This window comes from Phocoena sinus, chromosome 2 (genome assembly GCF_008692025.1).
Source record: "Phocoena sinus isolate mPhoSin1 chromosome 2, mPhoSin1.pri, whole genome shotgun sequence".
Lineage (NCBI taxonomy): Eukaryota > Metazoa > Chordata > Mammalia > Artiodactyla > Phocoenidae > Phocoena > Phocoena sinus.
The window spans coordinates 82,809,696-82,825,971 of NC_045764.1; the positions used below are offsets into that span (position 1 = coordinate 82,809,696).

General features: G+C 43.7%; 1 protein-coding gene across 1 annotated transcript in view; it reads right to left on the reverse strand.

The window, feature by feature from the left end:
• The window catches only part of SCG3 (secretogranin III), a 38,929-nt gene that overhangs the window by 1,155 nt on the left and 21,498 nt on the right, over positions 1-16,276 (reverse strand). Inside the window, exon 11 of the mRNA XM_032623229.1 lies at positions 4,493-4,573. Coding sequence (XP_032479120.1) covers positions 4,493-4,573 — 81 coding nt within the window. The remainder of the gene's footprint in view (positions 1-4,492; positions 4,574-16,276) is intronic.

Here is a 16,276-nt window from a genome sequence, read left to right on the forward strand (position 1 = left end):
ACTTTTTTTTCCCCCCCCAGCATTAAGAATTACCTTGATTTTCATGTTGTTTGAATTACATGCATGGAGTGAAAAAGGAAACCATAACCTCTTTGTGGTTCCTCTGTCCGACTTAAACAAAAAAGTTAGGTAAACCATTGAACCGTCCACAAAAAACAAAGAGATCCTCAACCAAGTAAGGAGGGGGCTGGTGGCATCTTTCTGAAGGCTTGAAAAAAACCCCACATCTTCCCTTGATTCTTTAAGTGTTATATGCTTATTGTTTTAAAATATGGAAAATACAGAAACATGAAAATAAAATTTAAATCACCTGAATTCTATTAATCATTGATAACCAGAGTGGATATTTTGTTCTGTTTCCTTTTAGCTTTTGGATGTATCTTTCTCAACACAGTTATGATCACAGCGTACATTCAACCTTATACGTAATTCCTTGCACTCAGTTTACACAGTGAGCATTGATATTCCTCAGAAACACCATTTTTAGTGGCTATATACAATACATCCTATGGAGGAGAAAGGAGAGAGGGGGACACTAAAGCTCAGAGCATTCTATGGCCACCTTTAGCTACCCTGAATAGAAGCTGAACCTGGGTCACTCAGGCATCTTTAAGCCCCTGCATGAAAGGAAAACCAGACTTGAAGGACCTCTGTACAAGCACCAGGTGTTTAACATACCGTGGTGAGCTGAGGTTCAGAGAGAGGTTGTTTCCTCTCCACCCAGGAGGGCATTTGCTCCTTTCAGTTTGGGCTCGGCCGTGAGGATTGAAGTGAGAACTCCCAGCCCTGGACACTTTACAGACATCATCTTATTTGCTCCTCACAAAACCCCATGAGGAAAGCATTACTGTCCCCGTTTCAGAGATGAAGAAACAGGACAGAGGAGGTAAGTCACTTGCTCCGGTCATAATAGAGTCAGGTTCTGAATTCAGGTCTGTCTGTAGTCACTGCTTTGACCACTCTACGGCCTTGAGGTAGTGAATATGAAGCATCTAACACGTGCAGAACATTCAATAAGTGTTTGAAGGCTCAGTTTTGTTTTGGTTGTTGACTTTCCCTTTGTCTCAGGCGCGAGTTAGAGAATCAAGCTGAGTGTACATTCTGTGTGCACCTCCCGAGCTGATTCCTGACTGACTCATAGGGCACAAAGAGGCACTTTTTTTTTTTTTTTTCCGCGGTACGCGGGCCTCTCACTGTTGTGGCCTCTCCCGTTGCGGAGCACAGGCTCCGGACGCGCAGGCCCAGTGGCCATGGCTCATGGGCCCAGCCGCTCCGCAGCATGTGGGATCTTCCCGGACCGGGGCACGAACCCGTGTCCCCTGCATCGGCAGGCGGACTCTCAACCACTGTGCCACCAGGGAAGCCCAAGAGGCACCTTTTAATCATCATTGGTTCTTCAGAATCGGTTCTCGGTCAATGTCTTTAGTGGGACAAAAGGCAGACTCCCCCAAACAGCTGTGAAGTGGTCCAGGTGATTTGAATGGACAAACGGGAAAATATTTGGCTTTCTTTTGAAATGGAAAAATGGTCTCTTGATGGCATGGCTGTCACTGTGTGCCATGGGAAAACTGCCATGGTGCAGAGGAAAGGCCATTGGAGTCCATCCCAGCTCTGCCCTAGCTGGCTGTTAGAGTACACTAGGAGTAGCTAACTTGCTACTTAAAGGAGGTTTTAAGACTGTAAGGCTCAAAAGAGATAAGGGCTGTAATTCACTTTTCTAAAACTACAAACTTTCTTTTTAAGGCTCCATAAGATTTCATCATCTTCCTCACTGTCACATCACATGGACTTCCCTTTCCTGGATTTGGGAAGGAGGTTCAGGTCACCCAGGCCCCTGTCAAGCAAAGGGCATCTGCAGAGGTTAAGGAAGGTCAGAACTAATAGTAAGACTTCCTGCTCCCACAGCTGCAGAAGCTGTATGGCTCTAGGACTGGGTCCCCACAGGCTTTGAGAGATTGCCCAAGTCAGGCAGAGCACATACGAAGGCAGTGGAAGAAGAGCTCTCTGTTTCTGCCTTCAGAAGGGTGAACTGCATGTCACCCTCACTTCCTGGAGGCAGAAAAGAGCCTCATACCCACCACTGTCATTCGGAAGCTTGCTCACAGAGCCTTCAATATGCATGCATTAGGGTTCCATGATTTACTAGGTTGGTCGTTTCTGGAAATGGAAGACTGAATTGCCAGGATGTTGCTGATTATGACCAGGAGTCAGATTCATGTGTTAGTAAGTGAAAGAAATAACATAAATACTCTAAATGGTTGGTCCCTACAATTTACATTGGTTTCAGAATGCATTTTGGTACATACTGTATTACACTGATTCTAAGATAAACTTTAAAAAATTTTTAAAGTCTTTGCCATAATTGACGGCATGTTCTAATTTTCCTTCTGTAGTGGTACATGAAACAATGGTGCATTTTTCAATCAATGACAGATTTGATGAAATATGGTTCATGTGAACTTTAATGGAGCTGATAGCGCAGAAATTCATATCATTTTGAACCAAATAAAGTATGTGTGAAGACCTGATAATTGTTTCCATCTCACTCAACTTGTATGATCACAGGCTAAAGGGGTGCTGAAAATACATACCTCTTGCTCCCACTGTGTTCTATCTCATTGGTTTTCAAACTTGGTTGCACAGTGGAATCATGAAAGTTTAAAAAATACTGATGCCTGGGTCCTGCCCCTCAAGTTTGATTTAGTGGTCTTGTGGGCATTAGGATATTTGGAAGCTCCACAGGTGATTTGAATGCATTTTCAAGTTTGAAAAGCACTGCTAATCTCATTTTAAAAGCATCACTTCGCAACTGCTCTGGCCAGACACCTGGGAATCATACTAGAATCCTCTCTCCGCATAGCTCTTGAGCCTCTCCCTTCTTCTTTATTTCCTCTGCTTTGCCTTGGTTTAAGCCGCATTACATCTGCTCCAGATCCTTACTTCCTATTTCTCACCTGGCTTCTGGGGTTTTATTTTTTTTATTCTTATTTTTATTTTTTTGCTGTACGCGGGCCTCTCGCTGCTGTGGCCTCTCCCTTTGCGGAGCACAGGCTCTGGACGCGCAGGCTCAGCGGCCGTGGCTTACAGGCCCAGCCGCTCCGCGGCATGTGGGATCTTCCCGGACCGGGGCACGAACCCGTGTCCCCTGCATCGGCAGGCGGACTCTCAACCACTGCGGCACCAGAGAAGCCCTGGGGCTTTATTTTTTCAATCTGTAACCATACTGCTGCCAGAGAGATTTCTCAGTCCTTAACCTAATTAAGCCCTAATTTTAAGCCCTTGGGCTAAAATTAACCTCCTTTGCAGGGTGCACAAGCCTCCTCCTGACTTGGCCGCTGCCCACCTCCCCAGCCCTGTCTGCAGACCTCAGTGCTCCTGAAAAACGGGCTCCAGTTCCTGTAATGCATCACTCTGTTTTGTCCCTTCATGTCTTTGCACCAGTGTTCCCTCTGCCTCTATCTCTCCTCACTCGTAAATTCTTCCTTGCCTTTCCAGCAAAGGCTTTCCTGCAGCTCTTTCTCCCGATGTAAGGAGACGTGCCCCCTCCTCTCACCTCCTTTGCACCACCATGTTATCTGTGTTAGCCCTGAGCAGTGCCCACCGGAGGTTTATTGATGGTGTGAGCAACCTGGCAGGGGGTGAGGGGCTGCATCTTATGGTCCTTCACATCTCTCACACTCAGAAACGAGTCTGGTTCTGTGTTTTGTTTTAACTAACTGAGCGACTACCTTCGTGACTGCAGGGTGCACCTAATACGTGCTCAGGAAACGTCTTTGTTTAAGATACTCCAAGAGAAGGGGGGCGGGTGGGTACACAAAACAAGATTGGCAAAATGTTGATAATTATTGAAGGTGGGTGATGGATGCATGGTAATTCATTATACTGTTCTCTCTGCTCCTGTTTGACATTTTTTATAATAAAATGGAAAAGAAAAGAAAATGCCTTTGCTTGAAAGGCTGATTTGAAAAATAAGAGAAATGGAGGTCTATTCCCTTCCACATCTGAGAAGCACTTAGAGTCTTTTGGGCCCCGAGAGGGGACTTTAGCCTACTTGGATTGTGGGAATCTTTTTTTTTGTAGTACGCAGGCCTCTCACTGTTGTGGCCTCTCCCGTTGCGGAGCACAGGCTCCAGACGCGCAGGCTCAGCGGCCATGGCTCACGGGCCCAGCCGCTCCGCGGCATGTGGGATCTTCCCAGACCGGGGCACGAACCCGTGTCCCCTGCATCGGCAGGCGGACTCTCAACCACTGTGCCACCAGGGAAGCCCAATTGTGGGAATCTTTAATAAGAGCTCTTGGGAATTCCCTGGCAGTCTAGTGGTTAGGACTCCATGCTTTCACTGCTGTGGGCCGGGGTTCAATCCCTGGTCGGGGAACTAAGATCCCACAAGCTGCTCGGCCAAAATAAAATAAAATAAAATAAAATAATAAAAAATAAGAGCTCCTGACAAATTGGAGAACTTTGCAATTTATAACAACACTAATTCCTTACCTTCTTTATTTTCTTTTTTGTTGTGTTTCTTCAACCATTCAATATTTTTTCTAATGGCTTCCAAATAGGCTTCTGTTTTCCCTGGAAAAGGCAAGAGAAACCATATTAAACACTTATAAAAATATCACTGCATCCCTTTTTAAAGACCACACTTATGTTTGAGACCATGAACAAATATTGGACTTATCAAGCACTTGGTGGGGACCATCCCTAAGTAGGTGGTGTGCATATTTCTGTGGGTGGGTGGGATAAGAGTCCAGGAGGCAGGTCCAGGCTGGCAATGTCAAGAGGCCATTATCCCCCAACACAAATAAATACAGTTTGATGTCCTGGCAGAGAAGAGTTTTGATTCAGTTCACTGGATGGGTGGGTCCCTACCAGTCTCAGATTGGGTCATTTCCAGTTAGGGATGGTTCTTTCAAACTGAAGAGTATTATCAAGTCAAGAACTGAATCAGAGTGGCAGATACTTAAGACTCCATCACCAAATAAATGAGAAGTCAGTCCAAGTTTGTGGCTTTGTGTAAGCTGCTATACAGGTCTTCTGCCCAATCTGTTAGGGAGTATGTAAAAACTCAGATGAAGAAGAGACCTGGACCTCATTTCAAGGCTGGATAGTGAAACTTAGAACTCGTTCTAGTAAAATTCCCCTGGATGTAAACATTCTCTGATGGGCTTTAAGTGTGGCAGGAGAATACCAGGCATCACTGAAGCACCTGCCCTGTGACACCCTTTAGATGCCTTGTTGTCTGCAAGTGGGTATGGTCATTAACTTAGAGATTTGGAAACTAAGGCTCAGAGAAGATAAGTGATTTGGCTGAGGCCATACAGGAAATAACAGAGGTGAAATTTGGACTCTAGTCTGGCCAAGTTTCTGTTACCTGCACTGTCTGAAAGATAAGACTTGTATTCAGACATGAGCACTGATGTAGCTTTGTTCTGTCTCAAAGACATCAACCATCCCCTTAATCAGGTGGGTCCCTAATGCTCAGAGTGTCTGCACCAAGAGATCAGTTGATCTGGAGAGTACTGGATGGCCTAAGAAAAGAGGCTTTTAAAGTCCAGGGCCTTTGCAGAAGCAATGGCTGTCAGAGCTCAGTGCGGTGACCACCTGTTCTGAACCCCCAGTCTACTGCCCAGACCTCTTGGTTGAGCTACCTGTACTGTGTGCTTACTATGTGCCAGAGGCTGTGTTTTGTGCTCCAAAATACATTTTCTCTTTTATTCTTCACAACAACCTTTTGATGCAGTCCTATTCCCCATTTTAGAGGTGAAGAAACTGAGGCTTAGAGAGAGGAAGTAAGGCTACTACTTACTAGCCTTGTGAAGTAAGATCACAAGGCTAGTAAGTAGTAGAGCCACGCTTGAACCTGGGTACATCTGACTATACTCCATGAACAGTAACATTGCCTTAAGATTTGCTGATGTTCCAATTTCCACAACATTTACTTAAGTGACTTCCTGAGCATCTTTCTTCCTGATCTTGTGAGCTCACTCTTACGTCACCACTGGGGTTCCATGTTACCTGGTCCCCAAAAAGCACAAAGAAACTCCTTTGCAAAAAGGGGTAAGTGGACAAAAGAAGAGAGCCACAATTTTCAGCCCCTATTCAGTTCAATTGCCCGTGTAAATGATTTTAATTCTTTGCTTTTAAGAATGTTAGAGCATGTGAAAGACCAATGTCCTCCTGACTGATGTTACAACATTGCAGCACAATGAATGTAAAGATTTTCATTGTCTGTTGCCCATTTGCTAAGAAGGTCATCAGATTTGGTAACAACAACAAAACAAACGAAAAGCAAAACCAAAAAACACAGCATTATTTCAAATTAATTCGGTTTGAAGAAGAAATCTTAGACTATTTCTAAAGAATGCAACTTCGTTTTATTTTTAAAGAATTTAAATCATATTAGTGGTTCTCATAGGGCTTGCTTTAATGAATAGATAATAATGATTTGTCATTAGCACATCAGGTAATTAGGGCTTCTGAAACTTTTGAGGATGTGTGAAAATAGTCTTGCTCTAAAGACGCAGATGGCAGACGCAGACGTAGAGAATGGACTTGAGGACACGAGGAGGGGGAAGGGTAAGCTGGGACGAAGTGAAAGAGTGGCACGGACATATATACACTACCAAATGTAAAATAGATAGCTAGTGGGAAGCAGCGGCATAGCACAGGGAGATCAGCTCGGCGCTTTGTGACCATCTAGAAGGGTGGGACAGGGAGGGTGGGAAGGAGACGAAAGAGGAAGGAGATATGGGGATATATGTACATGTATAGCTGATTCACTTTGTTATACAGCAGAAACTAACACACCATTGTAAAGCAATTATACTCCAATAAAGATGTTAAAAAAGAAAGTCAGTCTTGCTCTTTGAATAACTTTAAGCATTCTTCCCACAATCTTACCTATGATATTATATCCTAATATGGAGAGCTTATTTTTAAAATAAATTTATTTATTTATTTTTAATTTTGGCTGCATTGGGTCTTCCGCTGCTGCGCGCGGGCTTTCTCTAGTTGCTGCGAGCAGGGGCTACACTTCGTTGTGGTGCGCGGGCTTCTCATTGCTGTGGCTTCTCTTGTTGCGGAGCACGGGCTCTAGGTGCACGGACTTCAGTAGTTGTGGCACGTGATCTCAGTAGTTGTGGCTCGCGGGCTGTAGAGTGCAGGCTCAGTAGCTGTGGAGCACAGGCTTAGCTGCTCCACGGCATGTGGGATTTTCCTGGACCAGGGCTCGAACCTCTGTCCCCTGCATTGGCAGGCAGATTCTTAACCCCTGCGCCACCAGGGCAGTCCCCTTATTTTTTTTAAGTTTTAAATTATTTTATTGAAGTATAGTTGATTTACAATGTTGTGTTAATTTGTGCTGTACAGCAAAGTGATTCAGTTATATACACACACACATATATATATACATTCTTTTTCATATTCTCTTCCGTTATGGTTTATCACAGGATATTCAATATAGTTCCCTGAGCTATACAGTAGGACCTTGTTTATCCATCCTATATATAATAGTTTGCATCTGCTAATCCCAAACTCCCGATCCATCCCCTCCCCTGCCACCGGCAACCACAAGTCTGTTTTCTGTGTCTATAAGTCTGTTTCTGTTTCATAGATAAGTTCATTTGTATCATATTTTAGATTTCACATATAAGTGATATTTGTCTTTCTCGGTCTGACTTACTCCACTTAGTATGATAATCTCTAGGTCCATCCATGTTGCTGCAAATGGCATTCTTTCATTTTTTTAATGGCTGAGTAGTATTCCGTTTACATACCATATCTTTTTAATTTTATTTTATTTATTTATTTATGGCTGTGTTGGGTCTTTGTTTCTGTGCGAGGGCTTTCTCTAGTTGCAGCAAGTGGAGGCCGCTCCTCATCGCGGTGCGCGGGCCTCTCACTATCGCGGCCTCTCTTGTTGCGGAGCACAGGCTCCAGACGCGCAGGCTCAGTAATTGTGGCTTACGGGGCTAGTTGCTCTGCGGCATGTGGGATCTTCCCAGACCAGGGCTCGAACCTGTGTCGCCTGCCTTGGCAGGCGGATTCTGAACCACTGCGCCACCAGGGAAGCCCCCATATCTTTTTTTTAAAAACACCTTTATTGGAGTATAATTGCTTTACAATGTTGTGTTAGTTTCTGCTTTACAACAAAGTGAATCAGCTTTATGCATACATATATCCCCATATCCCCTCCCTCTTGAGCCTCCCTCCCACCCTCCCTATCCCACCCCTCTAAGTCGTCACTAAGCATCAAGCTGATCCCCCTGTGCTATGCGGCTGCTTCCCATTAGCTAGCTATTTTACACTTGGTAGTGTATATATGTCCATGCTACTCTCTCACTTCGTCCCAGCTTCCCCTTCCCCCACTGTGTCCTCAAGTCCATTTTCTACATCTACATCTTTATTCCTGCCCTGCCACTAGGTTCATCAGTACCGTTTTTTAGATTCCATATTATATGTGTTAGCATACGGTATTTGTTTTTCTTTTTCTGAGTTACTTCACTCTGAATGACAGACTCTAGTTCCATCCACCTCATTACAAATAACTCAGTTTCGTTCCTTTTTATGGCTGAGTGATGTACCACATCTTCTTTATCCATTTATCTGTTGATGGACATTTAGGTTGTTTCCATGTCTTGGCTATTGAAAATAGTGCTGCAGTGAACATTGGGGTGCATGTATCTTTTCGAATTACGGTTTTTTCCAGATATATGCCCAGGAGTGGGATTGGTGGTCGTATGGTAGTTCTATTTTTATTTTTATTTTATTTTTATTTTTATTTTTTGCGGTACGCGGGCCTCTCACTGTTGTGGCCTCTCCCGTTGCGGAGCACAGGCTCCGGACGCACAGGCTCAGCGGTCATGGCTCACAGGCCGAGCCGCTCCACGGCATGTGGGATCCTCCCGGACTGGGGCACGAACCCGTGTCCCCTGCATCGGCAGGCGGGCTCTCAACCACTGTGCCACCAGGGAAGCCCTATTTTTAGTTTTTAAGGAACCTCCATACTGTTCTCCGTAGTGGCTGCACCAATTTACACTCCCACCAACAACGTAGGAGGGTTCCCTTTTCTCCACACCCTGTGGAGAGCTTATTTGGGAAAAGGAATGGCCCAGCTTAGACTCTGTTTAGACACTATATTAAAAATTCTGAATTAGGAGAGTAAAATATAAATATGAGGTTTTGGCCATAGTGTAGCAGATACTGTTGATTCCCCACCCTCATGCTTCCCGTATTCTAGATATGCTAATAGAGGAGCCCTCAGCCAGCGATGGACAGGATTGGCAGATATACACCCCAGCTTCCTCACTCCTCGGGCTCGGTCCCCATGGTTCCCAGAGGTCCTCATGGGACTGAGCCCCACACCCACAGCTGAAGTCTGCTCACTAACACACCACGGTGGCTTCTTTCCCTTCCCCGTCTCATGGACCTATCCCCCAGTAGAGCTTCCTGGGGTCACCTGCCAATTAAAAACGCCACCTCAAATCCTCCTCTCAGTCTGCTTTGGAGGGAACCCAACCTAAGACAATTGGAAGTAGGGGACTCAGCGTCATCTTTTCAGGTTGCTTTTTGCTCAGTGGCCAATTACCTATAAAAATGGTGTTGAATTTTTAAAAGTATGAAATGCATGAAAAATAATTTCATTCACCATATTAACATTATCATCCCACAATAAAGACTTAGTTTACTGCAGCTTAAAGAAAGCTAGACTGTAATCCATTAAAAGACTACTATCTTGTGGATCATAACATACATGATTAGGGCTGTTTCTCTAACTTAAAACATAGAATCCCCCTGCCCCCATCACCCTCATTCCCATTTTCTGCTTTATTTTTATCCATAGTATGTATCACTTTCTACTGTATCACATAATTTATTTATTAAGCTTATTATTTGTCTTCCTCCCTTAGAAATATTTCTTGTTTGCTGATGTACTCCCATGCCTAGAAAAAGCCTAATACAAAATAGGCACTCAGTAAATATTTGTTGAGTGAGTAAATGGATGAAGGCTTCTTATATAGAAGCTAATCATAATCAGAAGATTGTTTGGTGAGCATGGCATCCAAACTAGGGAAACTACAATTTTTAAAAAGAAATGGTATAAGTCTTCCTTCCTTCCTTCCTTCCTTCCACCCTCCCTCCTTCCCTCCCTCCCTTCCTTCCCTCACTCCCTTCCTTCCCTCCTTCCTCAAAAAATGAATTGTTTATTTACAAGACTTGAAATTCAATGGATTCTGAATTTGGGTTATAATTACATCAGAAACAATTTAAAACACCTACGAGGGCTTCCCTGGTGGCGCATTGGCAGGCAGATTCTGCATTGGCAGAATCCGCCTGCCATTGCAGGGGACACGGGTTCGAGCCCTGGTCCAGGAAGATCCCACGTGCCGCAGAGCAGGTAAGGCCGTGAGCCACAGCTACTGAGCCCACATGCCACAACTACTGAAGCCCAAGCACCCAGAGCCCATGCTCCACAGCAAGAAGCCACCACAATGGGAAGCCTGTGCACCGCAACGAAGAGTAGCCACTGCTAGCCGCTACTAGAGAAAGCCCGCGTGCAGCAACGAAGACCCAATGAAGGCAAAAATAAATAAATAAATAAATAAAAACACCTACCAAAGTGCTAAACATACTATATCCATGTGTCACTTAATCTTCACAGAGCTCTATGAAATAAGCATTATTGTTCCCATTTTACTCATGAGGAAACTCAGGCTCAGAGAGGCTAAGTGATGGGCCCAAAGCAGACAGCTGAGTAAAGGTCAGAGCCTGATCTTGAACCAGAATGAATCTGGAACCTCTCATGAGTGGAACTGGGTAAAATTCACCTTTTTGACTAGAGATTTAGTGACTGTTGTTGTCATTACCAAACTGGCCAACAGGCAGTGAGTGGTTCTCAAACTTGGCTGCACACTGGAATCACTTGGGGGGAGCTTTTAAAAATCCTGATGCCCGGGTAACTCCTCATACCAAATAGATCAGAATATCTGGAGGAGGGACTAAGTATCAGGATTTTTTTAAAGCAATCCTGAGATGATTTGAATGTGGGGCAAAATTTGGGAACCACTGACACGGTATTCGGACCTCCGCACATTTGCTGGGGCACTGGAAACAACGGGAATAAAAGCAGGTGTTCACCTGCTCTTGGAGACAAGCAGCTGGTCCCTGTTTACATTTTCTCTTCTTGGGAGCTGTAAAGCAAATCTTTTATTTACACAGTGTGCATTAAAAGCCCATGAGAGTCCACTTTGGAAAACTGGCCTATTTTTTTCAAATTAATTTCAGCTTCCTTTGGAAAAAAATAGCTCATGGCTGAGGTAATATGGCACAAGCCTTAAAACATATGCTGAAGCAGATGGGAAGAGGGCCAGAGTCAAGATGCAGCCCTGTTTTTCTGTCTGTTCTGGTTCTCAGCCCTGCAAGAGAAATATCCTTTATTATACATGAATTTGTCCTAATCCTGATATGCTCCCCTGATCTGCAAACATCCCCTCAAAAAAACCAAAGCAAACCAAGACAAAACAAACAACTCTGTAGAAATCAATAGTTTAACCTACTGAATATTGGATATACTGAAGATATTAAATGTTTGAAAAGAGTGCTTATGAAAATTGTTTGATATAATGCTTAAAATTCCATATAGTAAAGATTATATGATTATAGGTTTGAACAAAGCAACTGATACTGGTATCATGGGTGTCAAGGTGGGCCCCAGAGCCATTCAATTAAAGAATTTTTGTGGGAATTCCCTGGTGGCCCAGTGGTTAGGACTTGGCGCTTTCATTGCTGAGGGCCCGGGTTCAATCCCTGGTCAGGGAAATAAGATCTCACAAGCTGGGCTTCCCTGGTGGCACAGTGGTTAAGAATACGCCTGCTAATGCAGGGGACACGGGTTCAAGCCCTGGTCCGGGAAGATCCCACATGCCGCTGAGCAACTAAACCCGTGCGCCACAACTACTGAGCCTGCGCTCTAGAGCCCGCGAGCCACAACTAGTGAGCCCGCGAGCCTAGAGCCCATGCTCTGCAACAAGAGAAGCCACAGCAATAAGAAGCTTGTGCACTGCAACAATGAGTAGCTCCCACTCGCACAACTAGAGAAAGCCCACGCGCAGCAACAGAAACCCAACGCAGCCCCCCCCCAAAAATAATAATAACGATCCCACAAGCTGAATGGCACTGCCAAAAAGAAAAAGAACTTGTGCAAAATGATGCCATTTGACATGCCTGCAAGATGCAGCATGGGATGCTGGGATGACCACTGGTGGGAGTCAAGGGACAGAAGTTCAAGCCCCAGCTCTGCCACTCTTTGCCTATGAGCTCTTGGGCGAGACTGTTCATCTTCTAAGGCTTGGTTTACTTATTTGTAAATTAAGGAGTGAATTCTGAAAAGAAGATCCGTGGTTTCTGTATATGGGGAGAAATTCTCCTTTGCTGTCCTGGAAAATCTTGTGTTGGTGGTAGGTCTCTGGCCTGCCAAGTGTGCCTGGCACACTTGCTGACTCATAGGGAAGAAGACAGCCTCACTATTTTTGGACATTTCCAACAGAATGCCTTGGGGCTTGAATAAAGACACGAATTTTCCCCTGCTGTGTTGCTTTAAAAATAAAAGCATCCCCGTGAGTTAGTCAACTTATTATCAATTTATTAACTAAATAAGCTGCTTTCTCTTTTCTGGCTCCTGTAAAGAAGATACGGGGGGGACTTCCCTGGTGGCGCAGTGGTTAAGAATCCACCTGTCAGTGCAGGGGACACAGGTTTAAGCCCTGGTCTCGGAGGATCCCACATGCCGAAAAGCAACTAAGTCTGTGCGCCACAACTACTGAGCCTGTGCTCTAGAGTCCGCGAGGCACAACTAGTGAGTCTGCGTGCCTGGAGCCTGTGCTCCACAAGAGAAGCCACTGCTATGAGAAGCCACACATTGCAATGAAGAGTAGCCCCTGCTTGCTGCAACTAGAGAAAGCCCGCATGCAGCAACAAAGAACCAACACAGTCAAAAATAAATAAATAAATATTTTAAAAGATTAAAAAAAAAAAAGATAGGGGGATGATAGGATATTTAGGGGAAAGTTATCTTAGAGATGACCTTTTCATCTTAATTCCATTATCTAGCCATAAACTTGACAAATGATAGCATTGGAATGAGTTTATGGGTATTGTAATGCTTATTTCACCCCTTGGATGATTTTTTTAAAAGATTTTCAGTGACTCATAGAGCAGAAGTGAATGTGTAAACATCAAACTGGCAAAAAGAGCCCCACTTAGCTCATGGAATAAAACTTTAAAGTTCTTCGGTCTCCAGAGAGCAATTTATTTGAAAAATTAAGCACCATTATAAATATGGTTGAAATTGGAGTAAATTTGACTTCATTGGCATATCCCTATATTTAGGAATAATTATCAAATCATTCAAATAACTGCACCAACTAGAAATCGATATCTTAAAATATTATTCTTAGTGTGAGTCCCTGTAGAAAGCAAGGGTTTAAATAGTCTAAAATATTTTCAAAGGTGAACGTGTCATTTTTCATCACTGGTAATTAAATTGGAATTTTTACATTTAGCCTGAAGTGAGATGCATGTAAACTTGCCTTGTAAGTTGAAGAGTGACATAAATGTAGTCTGTTGTTGTTATTCCTGTTGTTGTTATTCCTCACAGACCTCAGCATATGCTTGGCATGGTTAATCAATATTTGCTTTTGTTGGATGGGGCCATCACTTCACATCACAAGACCAAAACAGACTCCCTACAGATATTCCTGCCAATGTGTCCTGCTTATAATTATTTCCTTAAGTGGTTTTAGCTATTACCTCATCTCTTGCTCTGCTCTGTAACGTCCTCCAGCTTCCTCTCTGAAGGGAGCCTGTTCTACATGCTGCTGACTCGTCAGTAAGGGAGAGACATATGTGGCTTGTGTTGTATTTGCCTACATATGACTTAAGGCCTATTCTTAGGTCATTTCAGAGCTTGCCTGAGTCCTCAAAGGCAGGCATTGGTCCTTAAATTCCTTCTGTAGCTTTCTGAGCACAGTGCCAGACATGCCGTTGGAATAAATGTTTATTTATTGCTGAATAAATGTCTCAAGAAACCCAGCCAACCCTGCCTTCACCCACGTAGATTCTTTTATTTTTCTGCCTAGAGACAACAGGTGTTTTCTCCCTGGGTTTTATAACAAAGAAGCAAAATGGCCTGTGAGAAAAGTGCAAATAAAGCAACTGTGAATACAAAGATATATGTCATAATATGTCCTTTTGGGCATTAATTACATCTTTTCCAAGAAATGTTGGCCCTTGGCTTAAGCTCAGTTTGGTGTTTTCTAAACCATACTGGAATCAGTTTTTCTTATCCCAGAGTAAATAGGATCAGGGGTAGCATGAGTAAATTAAGTTTCTAAATAATGGGGGGGGGACTAATTTTAGCCCCAAATCCCTACCCTTTTCCTAATGTTTCAGGAGAGCCATTACAAAGATTAACACTGGGCTTCCCTGGTGGCGCAGTGGTTGAGAGTCTGCCTGCCGATGCAGGGGACACGGGTTCGTGGCCCAGTCCGGGAAGATCCCACATGCCGCGGAGCAGTTGGGCCCGTGAGCCATGGCTGCTGAGCCTGCGCGTCCGGAGCCTGTGCTCCGCAACAGTGAGAGGCCACAACGGTGAGAGGCCCGCGTACCGCAAAAAAAAAAAAAAAAAAAAAAAAAAAAAAAGATTAACACTAACTGGATGGAGTTTTACTCTTCTCTCTCCCCATTATTACCTGATGGAAATCCTAATGAGAAATCTAACCTCATCATTAGTCTCCACACACTCACACCCTAAACAGGAAGTAGTGGGCTACCAAGAATCAACTCCTTCATATTCCTTTTTTACATAATGCTTTCCTAAAACAAGTAAGAGACCGGGTAGCACCCATTCCTAGGGATATTTGCACGGCGATATAAGGTGTTGTCCTAAGCAATGAGCATACTGCCTCAGCGAGTCAGTTGACCTAGATAGATATGGCTTGCTCTGTTCTAAGGGAAGGATGGTCATCACATGTGGGTTGCTCCCAGAGGAGATGATCCAGGCACACTGAGCTCTAGTCCTTTGTGCTGCCCAATTCCTAGCTCTCTATCTCAGGCCACAGGACCACTCTTTTCCTGCTTAGCTGTCTTTCAAAAGTTTACCACTCATCCTCTACCTCACATCCATTAGGATGGCCACCATAAAAACAAAACAAAACAAAAAAACACCAGAGAATAAAAGTGTTGGTGAGGATATGGAGAAACTGGAACTTCTGCACGCTGTTGGTGGGAATGTAAGAGGGTGAAACCACTATGGAAAACACTGGTTTCTCAAAAAATTAAAAATAGAATTATCATATGATCTAGAAATTCCACTCCTAGGAATATTGCCCCTGCCCAAATTGAATACTTTTTAGTCTTGAGATATTTGTTCAGAGCAGCATTATTTACAATAGCCAAAATGTGGAAGCAACACACATGTCCATAGGCAAACAGATGGATAAACGAAATGTGGTATATACGTTCAGTGGGCTGTTAGCCTGAAAAAGGAAGGAAATTCTGACGCTCGTTACAGCATAGATGAAGCTTGAGGACATTATGTTAAGTGAAATAAGCTGGTAGCAAAAGAACAAATGCTGTATGATTCCACTTATCTGAAGTACCTAGAGTAGTCAAACTCATAGAGACAGAAGGTAGAATGGTGGTTGCCAGGGGCTGAAGATGGAGGGGGAATGGGAGTTACTATTTAATGAGTTTAGAGTTTCAATTTTGCAAGATGAAAAGAGTTCTGGAAATGGATGGTGGTGATGGTAGCACAATGATATGAATGTACTTAATGCCACTGAACTGTACACTTACAAGTGCTACAATGGTAAATTTTATGTTATGTATATTTTACTATAATTTTTAAAAGATATTTAAAAAAAAGTTTACCACTCATCCAAAGTGGGCCTAGGGTTGATTGGAAACATCAAGGCAGCGTGACTGGCCAGCAAAAGCGACACATATGTCACCAATTCCCCGTTTCCATGCCCATGACAAACATTATTAATTAATCATCGCAACATTCTTTCCTCCTGAGTCCAGATGCAACCTCATAACCTTTCCCAACATAGGCTACCACCAAACAATTAGAGTGCATATGTCAGTGATGTCAATATAGGAGAAAATTGTGGTGGTCTGTGAAATCCATCCTAGAGAGAAGAGGGGTGTAATAATCTAAAACATCGCGAGATAGGAAAAATCGACATGAACTTGACATATTAAGAAAAAATTTCTTTT